Below are 24,422 nucleotides of genomic sequence, written 5' to 3'. Positions count from 1 at the left end.
ATTGATTTCAACTGATTTAAAAGTAAATCACTCTGGTTAGGAATGCACCATCAGTTGTTCAGTTTTTTTCTTTGATATAATTAAGTTTCCAGCCTGATACCTTGGAATAATTCTGTTTTCCAGTTTTCATTCAAAATGCAGGCAGGTTTTGGCTATCTCTGCACTTTGTATTTGGTTGTGTTTGATTCTCCTTCACAACAAAAGGAAACTAGGTCACTTCTGAGATCTGGCTAAGATTTTGCTTCTGTGATGATTGAATGTTCAGCTCAGTACTAATCAACATTAATTGTGTCCAAATCAATTAAAATCAACTATAGGCTCATACGATCAATCACTTTTACTTCAGTAAATATCCAGAAAAGTAAGGAACACAGATTTTCAGTGCAATCCCAATGGGAGATCACTAAAGTGCTCTGGAAGCCAACCAGCGCAGGACCTGGTACCACCTCACCCAGGTCCTCTGTGGGCACCCAGCTGCAGTGGCTGGGCATAATCATAACTGGAGCATAAGTCCCTGCACCAGCATGGGCAGAGGAAAAGCTATGGCAGCAGGCTGCAGTGATAGTGTGCTTTCTCTCATAACTCCCTTGTGATGGTGGGTGCACAATCCCTGAACTGTCTCCCTCACAGGATCAGAACTCCAAGCAGCCAGGAAAGCAGAATGCAGATGACAAGCACCTTCCCGCCAGAGGGGTGGCCACCATCTGGTTGCCAGCAGTGACAAAAGAGCTGCTGCCCCTGGCCATTGACACCCTCCCAGTATATGTCAGACCTTGCTGTGGCTAAGGCCAGGCCTGTTGCCACACATCTCCATTTCCCTTTCAGGCAGGTTGTGAGCATAGCTGTTCAACACCCTTCTCCGTAATCCTTCTTGACAGCTATTCGAGCGAGCCACTGGAGCAGTTCCCCTGGCAGCCTGCAAGTCAACCCTGCTCCTGAGAAAGCAGCATGAGGAATAGTTCTCCTGGCCCTGACTGCCGTGCTAACAGATACAGCTCTCTAATCGGGCAAGGGAAGTTGGCAACATGCGTCCGGACATCCTCTTCAATTTTGGCACTTCAATAAAGTCTATGTTGAATGACAACTTCCTCCCTGTCTGTTTGCTAGCCTGTGCATGACAGTAGCCCCCCTCCACTTCCCCATAGGGCTGCCCTTCCACACATCTGTCAGCTGGTACAGATGGGGTGGCTCTGAATACACTCTGTGCCTTTGTGTGGCTCTGCTGCCCAAAGGAAAAGGTGTCCAGTGGCACCTTGGAGGCTCCAGCCCCACTCAGCTTCCCTCCCCCACTTCCCTCCCACAAATTTACTGCAGGCAGCGGAGTGGGACTTAAAGTGTTGCCTATGTGTATCTGGTGGGGAGTCACAGAGGATTCTCATTCTCTGATAGCACTGCTGGCATCTGATAAGTTAGGCAGAAGACCACTGCATGTGGTGGGTAAGGTTGATGCTGGGATGTGGAGGGGATAAGGAGCAACATCCTGGGATTAAAACCTGGAAGAATTGATTAAAATGACAGGTTTTAAGGTTGAAAAAAGGTAAAATAATTAGGCATCACGCTGACAGGGATGAACTGTATGCTATTTCAAAATAATTATATTAAGACACGGAAAGAAATTTAAAAAGACATGTTAAGATGGGGGACCTCTTTAACCCTGTGAGCACCTTTGGAATTCTGATACATGGTAATGGGAGCAACCACAAAATGGCTGTCACAGAAGGTGGAAACAACCCAAAATTTCAGGGAGTGAGGTTACAGTAGTTGGATTCTCAAACAGAGAAAGAAATAAGCAGGAAAAAAGCTATGAGCTCTCTACAGCATCTGCTGTGGAAGGTATATTTGGTGCCAGGCCAGCTGCAAATGATTTATTTTCCTTCATATATTGCAGGAACATCATCAGTCTACAGAGAAGTCTTATGCAAAGGAATCCAGAGAGCCAGTTTGGGGGTAGTGGTTAAAAGTGGCAGGACTCTAATCTGGAGAGCTGGGTTTGATTCCCCACTCCTCCACTTAAAGCCAGCTGGGTGACCTTAAACCAGTCACAGCTCTTCCAGAGCTCTCTCAGCCCCACCCACCTCCCAAGGTGATTGTTGTGAAGATGATAATAACACAGTCCGTAAACTGCTCTGAATGGGCGTTAAGTTGTCCTGAAGAGCAGTATATAAATTGAATGTTATTATTATTTATTATTCAAAACTAGTAGCAGTGACCCTTGCTTGGAAAAGTAGGCAGCACAGACAAGTATGGTGCTCACCTCTTTGCAATGCCAGGCAGGACTTTCTCCAGAGTTATTGTGTCCTATCCGTATTTTGTTGAGATCGCCTACATCTTCTGTGTGAATCTGTTAAAATAGCACAGCATACATATAGTATAATTCATTGAGCTGTTTGAAAATAAATTGTTACAGGAACTGGTACATGAGAATCTTATAATGCATTCCTGTTCAGAATGCTTCTTAATCTTTTTCAGAACACACAATTTGGAGAGTACTGAACAACCAGTCCTAACTATAAGGCTGCAAATCTATCTTAGTACATTTATTCGGAATACACTTCAGATAAGATCAGTGTGACTTCCTTGGTTTCAGCTTTGCTGCATAAGTAAATTCAGTTTAGCAGTTCAGGGCACTGGCACAGCATGCAGTTGATTCAAGCGGCAAGTAATAGAGTATGATGATGAACAGAGTCTTTGGTCTCAATACATTGGGCATCTGATTAATGAAAATGTACATTGTCTGAAAGATTTGTAATTATTATTTTTCAGAATGGAATAGCTTCAGGTCTAATATGACAGCCACTGTATATTTTTTTATGTATAGCAATAGTTCCCACACAGAAGTCAACCTGAAACTTCTGTGCAGAAAAGTGTGGCCAGAGGTGAGGGGCTGAACTTCCTTCAGAACTTTCCTAACTCTGTATTTTCATAAGATCAAGGAGGCAAAAAACTACCAAAAAAGGGAACACATGACCCTAGATCAAAGTTTATAGGGAGATTTTTATCTGGTCTAAGCTTATACACAGATGCAGAGAAAATTGCATTTTTGCTTTCTGATGTTGATGTATACATTTCATACAGAGTTTCATTTTCTCTTAGTTTTCTCTCAGAGTTTCAATTTTTCTCTTATTTAACAGGGTCTTTGTAATTTTGTGATGTCCTATGGCTATACACAATAAACTCTGTGAACTGGGAACACATGAGTCTCTGTATTCCACCAGAATACATTTCTGATGTCCTCTGCCTCTGGGGACCTTAATTCTTTTTATTTTCTTTAATCAACTTTCTCCCAGGCTTGATGGTCAACATAGCCAAATCTAGCCTGTGATAGACATTGATTGCAGTCAGTTTATGGTGACTTGATTTCTCACTGCATCCACCCACAATAATAAAATATTTGATTTATATAATAATATTCGATTTATATACCACCCTTCAGGACAACTTAACACCCATTCAGAGCGCTTTACAAACTTGGTTACTATTATCCCCATAACAATTGCCCTGTGAGGTGGGTGGGGCTGAGAGAGCTCCTAGAAGTTGTGACTGACCCAAAGTCACCCAGCTGGCTTCAATTGGAGGAGTGGGAAATCAAGATTAGAGTCCCAGCATTCTTAACTAGACATGGGCACAAACAGAAAAAAACCCCGAACACGGTGTTCATTGTTCGTTGCCATCCACGAACAACAAACAACAAACATTGATAAACATGACCTGTTCACAAACATGTTCATTGTCCATTGTTCTTTGGGGCCAGCAGGCTCTCCTCCAGCCATCAAGATCCCTACCACACCACTCCCAGAACTCCTACCTGAACAGGCAGCAAGAAATGTACCAATAATAAATAATAGCTTGGCCCCAGAGCCTGGCAGCAGCCCTGGAACCTGAAGGGGTAGATCCCTACTGCACCACTCTCAGAAACCTTACCTGAGCAGGCAGCAGGAAAGGTACCAGTAATAAATAATAGCTTGGACAAGAGCCTGGCAGCAGCCCTGGAACTTGAAAAGGTAGATCCCTATCCCACCACACACAAAGAAAATTCAAGCTCCAGTACATTCTCCCTGCCTCTCTCTCAAAATGCCAACAGCAACTGTCTCTCCCTCACTATCTGCAAAACCGGAGCCGGGAGCCCCTCTCCCCCTTCTCTTTGCTTCCTTGTAACAAATTTGGAGCTCCACATTTGAAAGGAAGACCTGCCTATCAAGCTAAATTGGGCTTAGATTGGGATTTCCAGGGCAACAGCAGGAGTTCAGACACATTTCAGGCAGTCCCTGCCTCCGGTTGCCAAGGGAATTGATTGCAGGTGCCAGATTGTCTGGCTTAAACAGCAACAAACAGCAATGAACGAGGCTTGCAACAGCCACCTATTCATTTAGAATGGGGCCCCACAAACAGATTGTTCACGAACAGCTGATTGGGCTGTTCATGGCTTTTTTTAGTTCGTATTGCTGTTTGTGCCGATCTCTAGTCTTAACTAGACATGGGCACAATCGAAAAATAAATCCCGATTAAGCCAATCGTGGATCTGGACTGCCGCCAAACGCAGGTTCCCGATTCTAACCGATCAAGTCTCATTTCTGGTCTGAAATTGGGAATTGGGGAGGCCAGCACACAGAGCAACCATAGTCAGGCTGTTGCGCGCGCGCGCGCACGCACACGCGCTCCTGAGTCACTCCTGCCCACGCAGCAAGCCGGCTGTCCCAATGCACTGAGGAGCTGGCAGCAGTGCGAGTGGCTTGGAGGCTGCCCGCGCCATTCACCTGCCCCGCAAGACAAGGGGCAGCCGGCTTGTTCGCGCGCCCCTTGTCCTGGGGAAAGGCGAACAGTGCAGGCGGCCTCCCAGCCTCCTGCGCTGCCTTTTGCCTTTCCCCAGGACAAGGGTGGCTGGCTTGCCCACGTGCCCCTTGTCCTGGGGAAAGACAAACGGTGCAGGTGGCCTCTCAGCCTCCCGCGCTGCCTTTTGCCTTTCTTTTGTGCCCACCCCCTTCCCCCTCCCTCCCCTGGGTTGCTGCTCCGTGTTTGGAAGGAAGCCTGCTAATCAAGGAAAGCTGGGCTTCCATTCGTGTTTCAAGGGCGACAGAAGGAGGGCAAACACAGCTCATTTCCCTGACTCCATTGCCCCGGGAATTAATTACTAGCACCAGAGTGTCTGCAATTCCGAACAGAAACTGACCCATCCAATCAAGTCCCGAACTAGCAAACTCCCGACTGCTGGATCGGTTGCTATGGACAGAACTGATTAGCTGAGTCACGATGGCGAAAATGCCAAAATTGAAGGGGGGGGGTGAAATCGTAATTCAGATCAGGTCCATCTCTACTCTTAACCACTACACCAAACTGGCTCTCAGTTTGGTATGTGATGGCATGCCAAAACTGATCTTGGCTGTCACATGGCAGAAATGTGAACACAACCAATAAGTTAGAGGAAGTTAGTATAGGTTGAAACAGTTGTATTAATGACCCCTGGGTTTTTTTCTCCCTAGTTATGAAGTTTCAGAATGTCTTCAACAATGAGAATTGCATAAGTGTGATAAAAGGAACTCTTGGCCCCTTAGTGCTTAACTTGATGTTCAGTTAGGAAGCATGGTAGAGCAGGAAAACCCATGTTTTTTTTTTGGTTTTGGTTTTTTTGTTTACTGAAATGATACAGATATTGAAGAGGGGGTTTCTGTAAGGTGCTTTGGGGAGAAAAACAGCACAGTAATGCCATAAATGAATACATTCTACTGATTATAATAGCCATTTCATACATTCATACTGTTATATGGTGACCGCAATATCATTTTTATGCAAATGATTGTATGAATTAAGCTCATGATGCTGCTGCCCCCTCCCCCCCAATTACATCACTTTTGGTTAAGCTGCAAGCTATGCTGTCTCAGCAGGCCCAAAACATAGTATTCTCTAAGAACTGGCCCTGCTGAGATGCTGTAACTTCTCGTTTAAAGCAGAAGTGACATCATTGGGCCTGCCCTGCCATGAAGTAATGGAGTAATGGATGATAGGGAAATTTACATTGTTTTTGTTTGTGATATTCTCCAGCCAATTTATATTGTTTCCTATTTATTTTATTTAAAACATGTTTCCTTTCTATCCAGTTCAAACTCTTAAGGTGGTGAACAATTATAAAACAATAAAAAACAACTTCAAAAACCCATCTATCTATCTATCTATCTATCTATCTATCTATCTATCTATCTATCTATCTATCTATCTATCTATCTATCTATCTATCTAGCTGGCTAGCTGGCTAGCTGGCTAGCTGGCTAGCTAGCCAGCCAGCCAGCCAGCCAGCCAGCCAGGTAACAACATGTAAAGAATCTGTCTATGTAGAGAATTACTGTAACAAACTTTAAACAGATGGGAAAAGTTCCTTAAAAATATTAACATCCTAATTTTATATCATGTGATACTTCTGTGAAATATTTTTAAAATATAAGTTATTACTTACAGTGAAGGTATCTTCATTACTTCTTTCAAATACCCTTTTTGCCTCTCCATATAGAAAGATGGCTCCTGAATTACTTTGGTCCCCATACAATGTAATATATACTTGTGAGCTTGTACCTGCATATGGTTGGTCACTGGTAAAAACGGTTACTTTCCATTTAACATCTGTAGAAATATAAACAATAACAGATTATTAATGATCCTTATAGCATCCTTCGAATGTATCTCTAAGCACATGTGAATTGCATTTCTGTACGTTAGTCTCAAGCGGCTAGTGTCTGCATCAGAATTAGAGATGGGCACGAACCGCATTACGAACTTCAAAAACCCACAAAATTGGTGATCGCGCAATCGCAATCCAGCGGTTCGTGATTGTCCACAGCAAACGAACCAGCGTTCAGGGGAGGCCTGGTTCGGTGCGTTTGGCCGTGGTTCAGGAAACCAGACAGTCAGGCGCCATCAATCAATTCCCCTGGAAACAGAGTCGGGGGAATGCCTGAACTCTGTCTGCGCTCCTTCTGTCGCCCTGGAAACCTGAACGGAAGCCCAGCTTACCTTGATCGGCAGGTCTTCCTTCCAACCATGGAGCTGCAAAGTGGTTACAAGCTGGGAGAAGACACCCGGGGGAGGGAGGGGGAGGGGGTGTTCTGTAGCCATGGGCACTCCAATCTCATCCCTGCAAACCCTGATAGGCAGCTCTGACAGCCAAACACAGACATCCTGTGTTGGTCTATGGGACCTGTGCTTATAAATAGCAGTGGGCTCCCAGGCTGGGTTTCACTTTCAGCTAGCAATGGATTGTGACAGAGCTTCTGCTTGCTACTTGCTAGCCTTTGGGGAGAGAGATACAGTATAATTGAGCTTGGATTTTGGGGATAGGCATCTATCTCCTCTGGTTCCAGGGCTGCTGCCTGACTCTTGGGCCAAGCTCAGTGGGCACCTCAGCTGAGGGCTCACATTGATTATTGATCAGTGCCTGATCGGATCAGGTCTGTGGGAGTGTTGGGCTAGGGCTCTAGTCCCTCCTTCCCTCTGGTGCCAGGGCTGCTGCCAGGCCCTGGGGCCAAGCTCGGCGGGCACCTCGGCTGAGGGCTCACATTAGTACCTGATTGGGTCAGGTCTGTGGGAGTGGTGGGCTAGGGCTCTAGTCCCTCCTTCCCTCTGGTGCCAGGGCTGCTGCCAGGCCCTGGGGACAAGCTCAGTGGGCACCTCAGCTGAGGGCTCACAGTATTGTTACTAGTGCCTGATCTGGTCAGGCCTCTGGGAGTGGTGGGCTAGGGCTCTAGTCCCTCCCTTCGTCTGGTGCCAGGGCTGCTGCCAGGCCCTGGGGCCAAGCTCAGTGGGCACCTCAGCTGAGGGCTCACAGTATTGTTACTAGTGCCTGATCTGGTCAGGCCTCTGGGAGTTGTGGGCTAGGGCTCTAGTCCCTCCCTCCCTCTGGTGTCAGGGCTGCTGCCAGGCCCTGGGGCCAAGCTCGGTGGGTACCTCGGCTGAGGGTTCACAGTGTCATCTCCTTTCTTCTCCTCAATTGTTGTTTGCTGGTACTATGAGGCTTCGGATGGGGGACAAGAGTGGTCGTGGGTGGAAGTGCAGAGATTGTCCCGGTTGCAGCACAGGAAGCAGTGCTGTGCAGGACTCTGGAGCAGCAGAGACTCCCACTCCCCAAAAATCACCAGTTGCGGCTGTGGAGGACGCCAAAGAGCTCTTGCCAGCAGCGGAAGAGGAACTCCTGAAAATTTTGGGGAGGAGGAGGCCAAGGGATCCTTGGAGGAATGGTTGTGGTTTGAGGAAACATCCAGCCCATCCCTATCCCAAACTACTGGTGGCGCTGTCCCTGCCTGTAGTCCACCCATCACTCCATCTTCCATTGCCAGCTCCATGGCACATCCAGCAGCAACCCTTCATCCTCCCTCCCCTGGAACCATTAGTGGGCCATGGTTCAACCTCAATGTTTGGAGGCACTTTCGGTCCCTTCCTACTGACCCCCGTGTGGTGCGGTGGTGTGTATGTGAGGGCCTGGTGCACATGGGCAATGACCTGAAGCACCTGTCATTGACGGCCCTGACTCAGCACCTGAAGAGGCACCACCCGACCCTGTGATCTCCGTCCTCGGCCAGCAAAACATCCGTCGGGGAGCGACCGAGGGCCACCAGCTCGTCTGATCTGGGATCGATGGGAGGGTCTCTGGAATGCATCCCGAGCAAGAAGCCTTGCCCCAAGGGTGCAGCTGATGGGAGCAGAAGGGTCAGGCAGGATGCCCTGGGGGAAGTTGTTCCATCGGGGTCGGGGGTGGCTCTGCTGGAAAGGGTGATGTCAAGGGCTCAGGAAGTGGGTGTTCGTGTGGTGGCACAGATGATTGCCCTGCAAGGCTTCCCCTATCGGTCATGGAGGGCGTGGGCTTTCAACTGCTGCTCCAGCATTTTGCCCCATGGTTCTCCACGCCATCACGGCGCACTGTTGGGCGTCAAGTCGTGCCTGCCCTGTATGAGGCAGTGCGAGACATGGTGCGCATGTTGTCCGCCCAAGGCAGAACAGTGCACTTCACAGCTGACCTGTGGAGCGGCTGACATCACGGGTACCTTGCCATCACCGCCCACTGGTGGCAACCAGAGGACCTCCGCCTCCCCAGGCCAAGATCTGGCAGCTGTAAAAAGGTGCCCAGCTTGACACTGGGGTACAGGGTGGTTCTTCTTCAGGCCTGGGGGATGGATGAGGTCCACACCGGGAAGAATATTGCCACCACAGTAAATGTGGCTCTGCGGGAGTGGACGTCCAGGGTGGAAGGGTTTGTCTGTGGCTTCATGGTCACGGACGTGGGAGCCAACATGTTGGCAGCCCTGAAAGAGGCATCCCTCCCGGGCCTGGTGTGCATGGCGCACAAGCTGCACCTGGTGATGCAGGACATGCTTGTGCTGGGGAGCAAGCCGAGGGACAGCTGGGACGAGGGAACCTTATGGACGCGCATTCTGTTGGACAGCTGCTGTCACATCGCTTCCCACTTCTCCCGCAGCATAAACTTCCCATGAGCTGTTCCAGAAGCAGAGGGAGGTAGGGGACCCTGAGCACAAACTCTTCCAGGATCTGCCCAACCGCTGGAACTCCACCTACAACATGATATGTCGTCTGGTGGAGCAGAAGGGTGTGTTGCAAGACATACTGTCCTCTTCGGATGTGCTGAGGAGGGGAGAGGAGTTGAGCCTCAGCTCCATGGACTGGAGAGTCCTTGCCCAGATGTCCCGGATCCTGAAACCCTTCAAGGATGCCACTGAGCTCTTGTGCTCCCACCAGGCCAGCTTGGGTCAGGTCCTCCCTCTGATCCATGGCCTCGACCGGTTTCTGGCCCAGAAGCTCCAGCAATGGCAAGAGCTGCTCCCCAGGGTCCGGGACTTTGTCTGGAGGATCCAGGTCTGCATTGCTGAATGCCTGCATCCTCTATGCCATGAGGTGCCATACCAACTAGCCTGCCTCTGTGACCCCCGCATCAAGGGCAGCATCACCACGCAGGCGGGTCAGATGCAGCACTGGAAAAAGGAGCTCCGCAGAGTGGTGCTCAGTCTCCAGAGACAGAGGGCAGTGGAGTGAGGGGCAGCGGTGGAACAGGGCAGGGTGAGGGGCAGGCGGTGGAGGAGGGGGAGGGGGAGGGGGAGGAGGTGGGAAGAGAGCCATGCCAGGGAAGAGCCACTCCAACAGCCACATTCGATCTCTGGGCCTCGTCAGTGGGCTCCGTGGTTGGCCGCTGCACGGCGGGCGTACCCCTCTCAGTGGGGGACTCGGCAGGGGCCATTGTGCACGAGTACCTTGTTGAGCCCACCGAGCTCCCCCCATGCCAACCTGTTGCAGTATTTGGTGAGGAAATCTGACCGATGGCTGGACCTGTCCATCATTGCTACCAACTTCCTGTCCTGCCCTCCCACCAGTGTGCAGAGCGAGCGGGTGTTTTCCCACCTGGGAGACTTTCTCCGTCCCCACCATGCACGTCTGCACCCTGACCCGGTGGACATGTTGACCTTCATCAAGGTCAACCTCAACCTACTGGGGCACCCTCCTGTGGACCTGGACCTACCCAGGCTCTGAGCCACCCTGGGGTTGTAGCCAGCCCAGCTCGTCCACAGCGGGCTCAAGCCTCCCTCAGTTCTCGGGGCTGCTTCCATGGCTAGTGGCCCTTTGTCCTCCTCTCCCAGACAAGTTCCCATTCCCTCTTTCAACCTCTCCCTCTCCAGATGCTGCCCAAACGACCCCTCCCCACAACTTGTCCTGCCCATCCCATCCTTCCAGTGAAAGCAGGAAGGTGGGTGTTTTCTGCACGTAGGGCAGCTCTGGAGTTGCAGCACATATGGTTGCACAGCATGGAGCCCACTATCCTAGGCTCCTGCTGTCCACTCTGAGCATGGTGGGAACGGGCCCCTCGACTCATCTTCTGTCCATGAAGGTGGGGAGGTGAGTGATGTTGGTGACAGACTCCACTGTAACACAGGAGGGGCGGACAAGCCTCTGCCACAGCAGCCTGTGCAATTTGACACAGTGGCTGTTTGGGACCTCCTGGTCGTCCTCTAACAGTCAAGTTCCCATTCCCTCTTCACACCTCTCCCTCTCTGGATCTGCTCAGATGCCTCCGAACCTCTCCTGTCTTTCCCATCCCGTCCTTTCCGTGAAGGCAGGAAGGTGTGGTGCTGCAAGCTGATGCTGCTTTTGGCCACAAGGAACAGTTCTGCTGCTGTTGCCAATGTTAGAGTGGCACTGCATGGTACCCACCCTTCCATGGCACCTGCTGTCCCCTCTGAGCAGGGGGAATGGGTCTCTCCCACCCTTTCCACCAAGGCAGAAAGGTGGGTGCTGTCTGCTGCTGCCGCTTTGGACCCCGAGTGGCAGCTCAGAAGCTTTTGCTGAGCTTGACAGGTTTGAGCTGCACAGTGCACCCCTCTCCATGTGCACCTGCTGTCCTCTCTGTGCATGGGGGGAATGGGACCCGCCAGAACCAGTCATGTGTGCTTTCAGCGAAGGCAGGAAGGTGATTGAGGTCTGCTGCTGCTGCTTTTGGACATGAGGGGCAGCTCAGGAGCTGTTGCTGGTGTTAGTGTGGTGCCACATGGTACTCCCCCCTTTCTATGGGCACCTACTGCCCCCTCGGAGCAGGGGGAATGGGTCTCTCGCCCTCACACCCTTTCTGTGAAGGCCGGATGGTGGGTGCTGTATGATGCTTCAGCTTTGGGCCACGAGGGACAGATCAACTACTGTTGCACATAAGATTGTACACCACGGTGGCCCCTGCCAACAGCGGCTGTCCCCTCTGGGCAGGGGTGAATGGGTAATGCCACTACAACCAGTCATGTCCTTTCCGCAAAGGCAGGAAGGTGAGTGATGCTGGTGACAGCCTCCACTGTGACACAGGGGGAGTGGACAAGCCTCTGCCACAGCAGTCTGTGCACTCCTTCAGGGTGGATGTGGGGTCCCTCCGTCCCGGTCCTGCTGCACAATGCAGCCAGGAAGCCTCAAGCTTGGCCCTCCTCTCCCCCACAAGTACACGGTCCCTCTTCTCATCTCACCCTCTACGGAACACTCAGTCCCCTCCCAATGACCTCTCTGGTCCTGTCCTATTCCATCCTTTCTGCAAAGGCAAGAAGGTGGTTGATGCTGGCTGCTGCCGTGGAGTTCCTCAATGGGATCCTCAGAGGAGGCCTCGTGGCTGTTGGGATCTTCCGACTTCACAGACCCTCTTTCGACTTGTCCCTCTCTGGAGCACTCCAACCCCTCCAAACGACATCTCTCTCTCCCGTCCTTTCCACGAAGGCAGGAAGGTGGGTGCTGTTGGCTGCCACCACAGAGTAGCTCAGTGGGAGCTTCTGAGGAGGCCTCGCAGCTGTTGGTGGATTTTCCCACTTCCCCTCCAAATGACATCTCCTCTCCCTCCCGTCCTTTCTGGCAAGGCAGGAAGGAGGGTGCTGTCAGCTGCTGCTGCCTTGTTCCTCAGTGGGACCCTTGGGTGAGGACCCACGGTTGCTGGGGATCAGGCCCCCTTCCAAATGACATGTCCTCTCCCACCCACACCGTGAATGCCAGCACGCTCCTCTTTGGCCTGGCGGGCGGGCACATGGGGGGTGCTGCCAGCGAGTGGCCAGACCCCCTGCCCCCTAAAGGGGGGGTGGCTCTTCACCGCCTCCCCGTGCCCGCCATGCCTGGTGGCCGCCATCACCAGCACCCACCTTCTGTACACTGGGCCAACGTCAACTGGTGGCTCTAATTGTATCAAGTGGGAGTTCCTGGGGGCCTTGTCCAAACTTGTCCAATCTTGGGTGATGGCTGTAGGAGAGCCTGCAAAACACTCCCTGGGAATATGGGCTCTCTAAGAGCCACAGGGGCCGTTCCGCACCCCACGAACTAAGAACTGCAAACCAGTTTGGCAACAGAAAATGTTTGTTGCAGTTTGCGACTTCGGGATCATCGTCAGCACCAAATCACGAACCGCAGAGTCGTTAAATTTTTTTGCTTCATGCCCATGTCTAGTCAGAATAACCCATTATCTGGATTCTGGTTCATACTCACACAATCATACCGATAAGATCTGTTTCCCAAGTCCCACAATATTCGCAAAACATCTTGGGAATAGGGTCTGTAAGGATATGTACAAAATACCAAATGGGCCTGTCCAGTATTTAAAGTAATTCTCATAGGGCTTTCTTTGGGTGTTTTCATCATAAAAATAAATCAGATAGATACCATAGAAAAACTAATTTCCCTGCTTATGCCCCTGTCATGGAGCATGTTTCCTAGATACACTACCTGGTGCAAAGATTATTGAACGTTGAGCATCATGTTATTTATTTTCCAGGATATTTAACTAACTAATCGAGGGGTGGGGTGCTCAAGGAGCCAACTGGCCACTGCACTGGCATATCTCAGTGATATACTGGCATAGGACCCCACTGCTGTTACACGATGGCTGGGCACGTACATAATGGGAAAAAACGAGCTGAAATTACACACAGAACTCATTGGTTTGGCTCATTAAAGCAGCTTCCAGATGCTGATCTAAACCTGGAAAACTAAATTCTAATGAGTCCTTCCCACCAAAAAGTGTGTGTATTTCTTTTGGGTTCATACCTTCCAGCAGCAGGTAGGCACTGTGCTCACCTGGCAGGGTAGCATCTTGTTTTCCTGAACAGTATTCATCAATCAAATCCCAGCTGGAGAGAAACCTGATGTTATTAATGAACTCTGTTAGCAGGAAGAGGGAATGAGACCAATGCATGTGAATGCATCTCCCCACACCACCCCCACTCTGTAGCTACCAGGGAAATGGCATTCTCTGCCTCCTTGCCAATCTGGTCCTTGGAAGGAGAGAACCCTCCCCTCCCCTCAGCTTTGGAATGGAAACATTTAGAAGAGAGACTTCAAGCATAGCCTGCAACTTGAAAGATACTTCCCTGGGAGTAGGCACTATTGAGTAACATGGGACTTACATCGGAATAGACCATTTTAAGATTGCTTCCATAGTCTTTTAGGGCTTTCTTTTTTCCGTGTCAAATTCCAAATGTGTACAACTCACTCCTTTCAAAAACAATCCTGCCTGCCCCCACAGCAAAAGGAAAACTTATTGGGAAAACAATAGGTCTGTTTTGGTGGTGGTGATGGTGGGAATTCAGCCAATCATTCTGTCTGCACTTGGGCAATGGAGAATATTGGCAGAGAGAATGCCCCATTTTGCAGCAGAATGCTGAGCATCAAAAGGAAGGATTTGGATTCATTCTTCATTGTGGGAACAAGGCACAAGGAAACATGAAACCACTAAAGACCATAGAAAAAAAAGTGAACATGAAACAGGATTGTTTTTAAAGTTGCTGGACTGCACTGGGTGGAGCAGCGGGACATTCCCATGTAGGAGAAAGCTTGGGAACCAACTAACATTCACCTTCTATGGTTCCGTTGTTGTGTATGTGTATGTTACTGTGCTGCCCCAGAGCCCTCATTTCCCCACCCCCCTTACACATGTGTGGCTAACGTGCATGCAATGGACTGAAATGAAAAAATATATATACAGATCAGCTCCAAGTTGGCACAAGTCAACACAGAACAAACTAGTAATGCAACAGAATTGTTCCAGAACCTCATGGAACTGAAACTTAAACAGAATCTTTCTAGCTGCCCACCCCTAGTGGCAATGCAACATCATGCAACACTGAAGAGGGAAAGCAAATATGTCTAATTTCAAAATCCACATCTTCAGAGACACACCAAAGGAGCAACCACACATCGACAGGTGAGGAGGGGCAGAGATCCAGCAGGTTTGGCTTGGGAATCCATCCCCCTTCCACTCCCTTCTCACATGCATCCTGGGAGTTGTGTCAACAATGCAGGCTCCTACAACCAAGGCTACTGACATGTATGTACGGTGGCAACCCGAGGCAGCTCCACCCAGCAGTATGCCCCAGCTTATATGATTGGGGCGTGCTCCCAACAAAGCGTACCTAAGACTGCTGGCTTTGATGCATGCAGGGACGGGGATGCTGATAGACTTTTCTGATCTGGTAGCATGGTCTCTTGCTAGTGAGTGTTCTTCCCCAAGATGAGAATGGGCACAACTGGAGTATTCATGGTGACAGACAGCTGCCCCACTGTTCTCTGTGGAACTGCTGGCCAAGCAACCATGGTACATATTTCCTGGCAGGACTGCAGCACTATGCAGCAGCAGAAGCAGATAGAGTGGAAACAATTGAGGTAAACCCCACAGAGTGAATGGGTAAGTGTTGTTAGGAAGGCTATGGCATACACTTCAGGGGACATATCCCATAAATGAAGTCCCTCCCTTCATGGAGGTGGGGGAGGGGGACTGCAAACCCTGCTGGGGCCCCAGTGACATGGCAGCAGTTGTCAGGACCACTGTGGTGTTCATCGTTATTATGTATGACTCTATTTGACATCTGTGCAGATGGTGATTTAGCAGGAAGGAGACCAGGGAGGAAGATATTCTCAGTACAGAATGGGCTGGTTGCAGTGACCAGTTTGGAACCTGCAACTGTGTCATGGGTTCTGCCATTTCAATGGTTTCAGCCCTGGTCCCGCAGCATCCTGGCTCAGGCTGCCATCCATCTGGAAGCTACCCAACTCACATCTGTGCTGTGATAGGGGTGGATTTTCCCCATCTCCCTATGGCTTCCTGGAGTAGCTTGCAAAGGTACTCATTTCCATGCCGATGTTCAAAAATGTCTGGAGCAATCAACAACTTTGCCCTCTTTGTTGTTGAGTGGATGAGATTTGCTCCCTGGCCCCTCCCACCCCTGCCCTCTCATGCTATGCTACTCTCTGCCCCAACTCCTCTCTCCACCTTCTGTGATTTCTCTATAAGGCTCCCCAGAATGATCTTCTCTTCATACACCCAAAGGAGTAAGCTCTGGCTTAGAGAATCTCATGCCGAGATCAATGTTGTCAGTTTTTGTGGTATCACTGGACCTCTGTTTTGTTTAGCTGCAAAATATAACACAAGTCTAATGGCACTTTAAAGCATTTCAGCTCAACTCTTCAGATACGTTGCAGATAGCTCTACAGTCTCCTCACCCCCTCTTTGTCATGCATCCTGCTGGCTCCTGTATGCAGCTTGCATGGGGAGTGGGCTGGTCTGTGGTCCAAGGGAAGATGTGCCTCCTCTAGCAAAAGGGGGGGGGTAAGTCTCTTGAGTCTCATACTCCGCCACAGTGCTGCTGGCATCTATTGCTGTACAGTCTGGTGCTTTACCAGGAGAACTACCTTTATTCCACTTGGCAGCAAAGATGATACCATGCATGGACTCATTACCAATAAATCCCTTGCCTGTTGAGCATCTGTGAGTGTTCATGGATTCTTTTGCTTTTTCCCATTTCTATTGTCCTGGGTTTCTGAAGGTGCTCTTCATGTCCTTGTCTCATCTTCAGTGCTTGTTTACCTTTATGCCTCCCCGACCCTCAAACACCTCTCTCTATTTCCCTCTATCATTTCTTTGTGCCACCAAGGTTTTTTTTTTTTCCAGAGGAGTATTGCCTATCTGTTTTATTGTTTCCCTTTGGAGGCTGAATTGAAGATGGCTGCAGTCTTGTACGCTCTGATGTGAGAGTAAGTGCCACTGAATAAAATGGAACTTGTTTCTGAGTACATGTATAGAATCTCACTTTTTACTGAAATAAAGTCACAGCATAGTTGGCAGCCATAGCTTCTTCTCCCAGGTCTTTCACAATTGTTCTATCTAGATTAGGTGACTGTCTCCCATCAGGTCCAATTTTAGCACAGGTTTTCTACAGTGATTTTCTTGTTATAGTCATATGAATTATTCATGAAATGAACTGGAACTCTTCATAAGTACCCATGTTATGTTTTCATTTCTCCTTCAGTCCCTGTACTTTTGCCTCAGTAATGAGTATAAAGCTATAGTATTAATAATTTAGCACCACTAATAAGACCTGTTCAGCTCTGTTTTCATTAAATCATTCTTTCCACTGGATCTAATTATTATACTCATTAGTTTAATTCAATTTAGCAACATTCATGTGATAAAGGGAAGGAAACTGGCTTTAAGAATTGTAGGTTAAGAGAAAAAAGCACAATGGATTTATTTATTCCTTCCAACTTGTTCCAGAGAACAATGGCACAATGTGCACTGACAGGGAAATACATAATAGCTCACAATTTTGTCAGGCAGACTTCATTCTTTGCACCCTTAAATGAGGGGATGTTCTGTATCCTAGATTTAACCATTTAACCAGTATTAACTGGTTAGGATACGTCTTCTATTTGGAATCTTTTCCAACACTAGATTTGCCAGGCAGTATTGGAAAAGTTTATGCAACATAGTTTTTGCGTCCTAACACTAAGTTTAGAGCTCAGTCACTCTCCACACAAGGAACTTTCCACCACAAGCTTCTTCCACTGGGGGAAGGTTCTTTGTGCAAGAAGAAGGCTCTGCACTTGGCTAAGCAGAGTGGACTGTAACCTGAGGAACATTTCTGCTAATGGAAGGGCAGAGATTTTCATCAATATCTGCTTGTACTAGAGAGAGACCTCCAAGTTGTTCCTGGGGAATTGTTTTGAGCTTCAGCACAAGGGGGGGGGGGGGAAGCAAGACAGACTTGTTTTGATTTACTATGAGATCCAAGGCAGTCTAAAGATTTGTGTGAAGGGTGTTGTATTCTCCCAGATGTCTGGCCCCTATGCCACATTCTGTGTAGACAAGTCCTCATCTCCACAGTGACTTTGAGTAGCACAAGACATATAGCAGCAGAAGGCAAGTCTTGCTTTCTCCTCCATGGCAGTAACAGCCACCAATAGGTTAGATTCCACAGCCCACACAGCAGTTGCCACCAGTGGGGTGGGCTCAACAGCCCTGGAATTTGCAGGTATGGAAGCAATTGGGGTACTTGTTTCCCTTCATTAATTAGCTTGACTGGAAGTAATATAGAGAGGAAACCTGTGTTGCATTAGGGGATAGGCTGTATTAAAGTAGTTACAGCTGTGATATGTCTCTCCCAAGAGACCCAAATGGGTCCAGATTAATTACCCAGTGACCTCCACAGATCTAGTTTGTGGAATTTAATCTGGCAATTCCTGGTGTCCGTGGATGGGAGACTTCATAGTAGTACAACTGTATCCTGTCTTTCTGTGTTATCCAAGTACTGCAAATTCTCCCAGTATAATCTCATCATGATGAAAAATGTAATAATAAATATCACAGTCACTGTACACCACCATTTTAATCATAGCTATTGTATTTTCATTCCCCAAGATTGTTCCCAATGCCCATCATGGATCTTTCCTTTTCATCAGTAATGTGATGTAATGGAGATTGGCAGAGAAATGGAAGATTGTATGGTGCGACACAATATCATTATGGTGTTTAGACTAACAACCTTCTTTAGCAGACACCTGGGCAAGGATTACTTGCCCAGGCATATCTTGCAAGAGCCATGCTGAAACTGTTAGTATTTCATCAGCAGGCACCCATCAATATTATGATAGCTGGTGCCCTGGATAGATATAGCTGAGTTGTTGCTACAGTTTAGTTCTGCTGTGATTTACAGAATCTCAATTACAATTAGTTTGAATGTATGTTTGTTGTGTATGCTTGCAGTCCCCACTAGAATCCAGCATACCTACCTCCATCCACTCTTCAGCATCAACACAACCGCACCAAAGATGCACCATCATCTTTTGTAGGAATGGTATTATGATGACCAGTTTTTGAGCTATTCATTTTAATTATTGGAAATGATATGGATCCAGGTATGAAAATAACTGTGTACTTATTTTAGCATTCCTTCTGATCCAATGATCAGTACACTGTACATTTCATAAAATCTAGTGAATATATTCATAATATAGATTATTTCAAATGTGTTTAATTTGAGATCGTGTCATCTAGCAAACATAGTGCTAAACATGGAATAGGAAGATGCAAAGACATGTTTAGACACTAATTCTCTAGGTGGCCTCTTGGACAAATTACACTTTACCAGTTTCAATTCTTTGTCAAAAACTGGGAATCTTAATAACCACCTTCTAGAATTGCTGTGAGGATAAATGAGATCATGATTATTACACTTTTGTGCTACAGTAATTTATGGTTGCAGTTATCAGTGCTGAGAAACGGGATATTTTCTCTATTGTGATATGAGGTCTTTAAAGATGATGTTCTAATTCATTAAGCCAATGCAAGACACAGTTAAAGCTCAGTGATCTTCAGATTTTGTCCATTTTATTATCCAGTAATTCAATGCTATTATTTCAGTTTATTTAATTTCCACACATTAATTTTATCACAAAGATAAGTATAATGATAAATATTGCTTTGAGACAATGGAACTGCCTGGTATTTACAGAAAATCATAGCTGCCATTGGACATTCATAAAATATGGGCTTTATTCTATTTTACTAGCTATATCTATCATACCAGAAATGTAGAATTTCTGTACTATATCAGTAGAATTGCATCAAATGGAAATGTAGCATTTACAATGTTTCCAGTTACTGATTCCACCAGCATTCTAGCATAGCTTTGGTAATTTGATTTCAATGGGCTTAGATTGGAGTAACTCTGTTTAGGATTGTACTGTAAGTTAGCCTTGCTTAGCATCAAGCTGGTGTTTTATTTTCCAAGGTCTCCATTGCATATGGAAAACAACAGTACCACCTATTTGTGTATAGGAATCTTGACTATAACTGCAATTTACTGCTGCTTTTTCAAATATACATTTTAATTTAACTCTTTCCATTTTTACCTTTCATAAATCCATATCAAAACATGTAGTCAAATAAAATATGGATACTGTACACAGCTCTCCAAAATATTTCACTGCACAAATTAGAAATGTCTGTGCCAAGTTTACCTTCCTAAATGTATTTTTAAATTCCCAATACTTTTATTTCTAAAATATTAACCAATTTTTAGCCTGGGTGTGGCCAGAGCATTTCTTGCAAGGGAAGAAGGTGAATAACCTCTGTATGGCAGGTAAATGAGATCTCAGCTGAACTTCTGTTTCTCTTCTGTTTGCAGGTATTTAGCCTGAGCATGATCAGAGCATTAGATGCAAGTTGAAGAACAAGAGCAAAATCCTCTGAGCCTGAGACCCTCCATAAGAAAGGCCAGAGGACACAGGACTAGCCCTGTGGTGTACTGTATGTTTGTCTATTTAAATTGTATTACTGTGTTTTGTGGCTTGCTTTGGGTCCTACATTTTCATCAAGTCTGGAACAAGGACTATAGAAAATATATAGCTCATATTTGAAAAACTGATGGTTGTGGAATTATGAAGTTCCAAAGACCTTGAGGATGTTTAAAGGCAGGATATTAATTTTTCCAGAAATTATATAAACAAATATGTTGAGTTAAAACTTGTTATTCAGTGTTAAACCATTAATGGAGGACAGAAGTACAAGCACTTCCTAGATTCCATGGAAGCCATACTAGAGGATAGATTTCTGCTTCTTTTTGATATTCTTTTCCTCTTGGTTTTTCACTGCCATAATTTATTAGTTTAATTAACAGTATATAAGTTAGTTAAACTATATTCAGTTTCACCACAATTACTATCTACTTTTTTTCCTGTGAGCATTTTATACTTTGCTTCACAATTTTAAGTCTCTAGTTCATGTTCACATAGGTAGCTACATCATTCTACAGGCTTACCTTTACCTTCTTTTGAAGTAAGACTGCTTATCACACCAAGTGTGATGTATCTTTATTTCCACTCTTATTGACCATGACCAACTCTTTTTAGTTTAAAAGGTTATAATGTTATTCCATTTCCACACGGAATAACATTATAACCTTTTAAACTCAAAAGAGTTATTAAATGTTACCATTGAATTCAATGGTATGCAAAATTCAATAATGAAAGAAATAGAACCAAAAAAATTAGAATTGTCTGTTTTTTAGTACAATTAGTAAGAGGTACAGTGACTGAGCATTTATATTTGAAAATATGTTTCTGGAGATATTCTGCCCTCATTACTGTATGTGCTCTCTTTCTCTCTCTGTGTATATATAGATAGATATAGATATTCACACACACGCATGCGCATGTGCGCACACACACAAACCATGAAATGCCATAGAATTACAATAACTCTATTAAGAGTTGTCATTGCTGTTTTCTTCTTCCACTACATCAGAGTGAGTTTCTTCTGTAACATCAACAGTATTTTCATTTTCCAATTTTACACTTGCATTCTGGCCAATGTTATATAAGAATATCTCATAAGAACAAAAATTTTCACTTTCACATCCTTCTGTTACATCTTCTAATGATGGAGCCAGTTCCACTCCAACCATATGATTTACATTGCTTCTTGAGCTCTGAAATACAGCTAAATTATGATACAGGTCTATTGTTATCTCCCTTAATACTTCTTCAGTTGCATGATTTTCTTGATTATTGAGCTCCTCTGCATTTACAGCCATATTTTCTCTGGCATATAATTTCTTTAAACTTTTGTTTTCTTTTAGGGCTGTTGACATGAGTAACTCAAAATTATTTTCATTCATAAATTCTAATGTATTATCAGTATAAAGTCTGTTAAAAATGTTATTTGCAATTGTATTAATACAATTTTTCTTTAAGTCTGCATGTTTCTTATCAAATATATTTACATCTTTGCCTTGCCACCTCAAATTTGGGGTATTCGTTAAAAAATGTAGGCCCGGCTGATTCTCAATGTCAGAAGCTTTTTGATAAGCACATCCTCTAATCTCCTCATTGGTGGGCTTCACAATGGCCATCAGGATGGGACAATGCTGTCCACAAATAGCATGAAGTTTATCCAGAGAATCTTGATCCTCATGGCGAATTCTGTTTGAATGAGTGTTGCTAGTTGGCTGGGTTAACTTTGCCTCTGCCTGCGAAGGCTGTTCTAGAGGATGTACCTTATTGTCAGGTAATCTAAACTCTATAGAAGTAAAACTTGGGGAATTAGTATTAACTTCTGTACAAGGTTGGGTGGGAGTAATACATTCCTTCCTAGCGACTTCAACAGGCAAAGTGCTGCCATAATGGCTATGTTTGCTTTTTATGCTCAATTCATCTGGAAAAGGTTCTTCTGACTCACTATTATGAGGCATGTTGAAATAGTTGCATCCATTGTCAAAAGGCTTAGCCAGGTCTTCAATTTCAGAAGATGATATTTCTTTGAGTGGGGGCTGCAGATCTAAATTCCCAAAATGTGAGTATGGAATGTCATCGCTGTGATTGTCAACCACTGTCTCAGCAGATGTTGTATCTATATTGCCATACATTCCCAAATTTTCAGGAGGTGACCTTCTTATTAAATGGTTTTCCTTAAGAAGCCATTTCCCTTTGTCAATCAATACTCCCTCATCTTCAGCATTGTGTGCCTTAGACTGACAATACTGGTTGGTATATTGCATTGAACATTCCTCATTATAACAGGATTCTTCCCCATCAAGACTGAATTGCGGAGCAGGCCACGTGACATTTTCTTGCCCCCACACATTGCTGCTTGTGTTTATTTCTTCTGGGATTTCACAAGATGTCAGTGAAGATGCTTTTTCATCAGACCAAGAATTATTTGCTTGGCAAAGGGAAGGGGCTTCTTCCATTACAGGATTGGAAGATTCTTCAGTATCTCTTATAATCATTTGAGACATATATGGAGGACCAAGATTAGAAATGGGCTTGAAAAGAACTTCTGCTTTACCATAAAGTCTCTCAATAGCTCTTTTAACATAACCTCTGTTATATTTCTTTTCATATAATGTTTCTTCTTTACTTCCATTGGTTAAGTCATTAGAAGGTATATTGCTGTACTCACTTCTTTCAGAATCTGGTGGATAATCTGATAAATCAGAAACAGCAGGGCATTTAAAAGATCTTTTGAATTCTAAAGAAGAATTTGAATATGATCCACACTCAAGTTCTTTTACCATCAGTTTTACTCTGGATATTGGTTCCTCTACAGAGGCATCTGCAAGACTTTGCTTAGACTCATAACAAAAAGATAATGGTGAAGGTGTTGTTGACTCTGATGGATCCTCACAAGTAGCATTTCTCTCCAGGAATTCCTGCGTAGAATTGTCTTTGCTGCCACTTTTTGCAGCATTCTCAGCAGTCAAACTAAGATGCTCGCTTGAATTTTCTTCTTTTTGTGGTGACTCTGTACCTTCTAGCTCTTCTATGCTCTTTAAATCTTTATCTTCTAATTCTGAAGTTTCTAAATCAAAAATGTGGCTTTTATCATTAGAGGTTAGGCTGTATGTAGTTGAGTTAGGTTCTTCTGATGGCCCTGATTCTTCATTATTAAATGATGTGTCTGTGTTTCTGTCCTGTAATTCTTGTACTGAAGTATCCTCATTTTCTTTGGATAGCTCCTCATTTGATATCAACCCATAATTATTGTATTGATGAGCATTAACACAGTTCAGGTCCTGCAGTTCTCTGTGATTATCCAAATCATCTAGATTTGAATTATCTTTTAAAATACTGGAGTTTGTCTGACTCTTGCTAGAGCTCCCTGACTCTTCAGTCAACTTATTTGCATCTGTAACTTCTTCAGAATCTGACATATCATTGGAATTTAAGGTTTTGTTTAGTTCCCCCTGTTCTTCAAAGACTAAAATGTTTTCAGTATGAACTGGACATATGTTTTCTTGGCAATACATGAGTTCTTCTGTTTGCATCCCAGAAAACACTAAATGGTTTCCTGTGCATTCTTGCAGATCTGAGACATCATTTTTCAAATCTTCAGCTTCTTCTTTGACTGTAATTTGTTTCAAATACTGTTGTAGTACAACAATTTCAGAAAAATTACTGGTAGTTTGCCCTCTCTCATCATGATTCATGCTGGACAAACTTTTGTTAAAGTTTTGTACTAGGAGCCAAGCTAAGAGGAGATCAGAAGATGATTCAAGGAGAGAGGGAGAAATATCTGTAAGGCAACATGATTTTTCTACACATTCAGTATGATTTTTTTCAATATTAAGCACTGCTGATTTCAGCTGATGCAACAATAGACCATTCATATAATCCTTCTGCACATTTATTCTAAGAATGTTATCAATGGCTTTGGGTTCAACTTGGGTTGCAGTCTCTGAACTACACCTTTGATCATCCTTTAAACATTGGCTGTCGCTTTCCAATGGAGCCTTCTTCCTGTCATTTGTTGGGACTGTGTCATACATATACTGTTTTGAACTGTACTGGATATCTGACTTTGTTTCATCTATTATGCTGGTATCAGCATCTGTCAAACAGCCAATGTGCCTTTCATGAAAATTTTGAAAGGATTTTTCTAGTGTTCCTATTTCACTGAGATGATTTAGTGTATTGTTGGATAATATACCTTCACTAATATTACTCTTCCCTATTTGGTACTCCTTTTTTCCCTCTAACTGATTTTCTTTGTCTGAATAAAATGTGTCAGATAACAGATGTATTTTTCTATCATTTGAATTTATGGCTGCTAAATTCTTTGCAGGCATTACAGCCCTAGGAAATGTGTTCTGCAA

The 24,422-nt window shown here is 45.5% G+C and overlaps 1 protein-coding gene across 2 annotated transcripts in view; it reads right to left on the bottom strand.

Moving 5' to 3' along the window:
- RP1 (RP1 axonemal microtubule associated) overlaps window positions 1-24,422 on the bottom strand; it is a 302,837-nt gene that overhangs the window by 227,411 nt on the left and 51,004 nt on the right. For both annotated transcript variants that reach the window (XM_054985404.1, XM_054985406.1), the window contains exons 4-5: window positions 6,446-6,609; window positions 2,255-2,341 (exon numbers count right to left, since the gene is read on the bottom strand). In XM_054985404.1, the coding sequence (XP_054841379.1) occupies window positions 2,255-2,341; window positions 6,446-6,609 (251 nt within the window). The remainder of the gene's footprint in view (window positions 1-2,254; window positions 2,342-6,445; window positions 6,610-24,422) is intronic.

Source organism: Eublepharis macularius, chromosome 7, assembly GCF_028583425.1.
Source record: "Eublepharis macularius isolate TG4126 chromosome 7, MPM_Emac_v1.0, whole genome shotgun sequence".
Lineage (NCBI taxonomy): Eukaryota > Metazoa > Chordata > Lepidosauria > Squamata > Eublepharidae > Eublepharis > Eublepharis macularius.
This window is presented reverse-complemented; position numbering and strand designations above follow the sequence as displayed.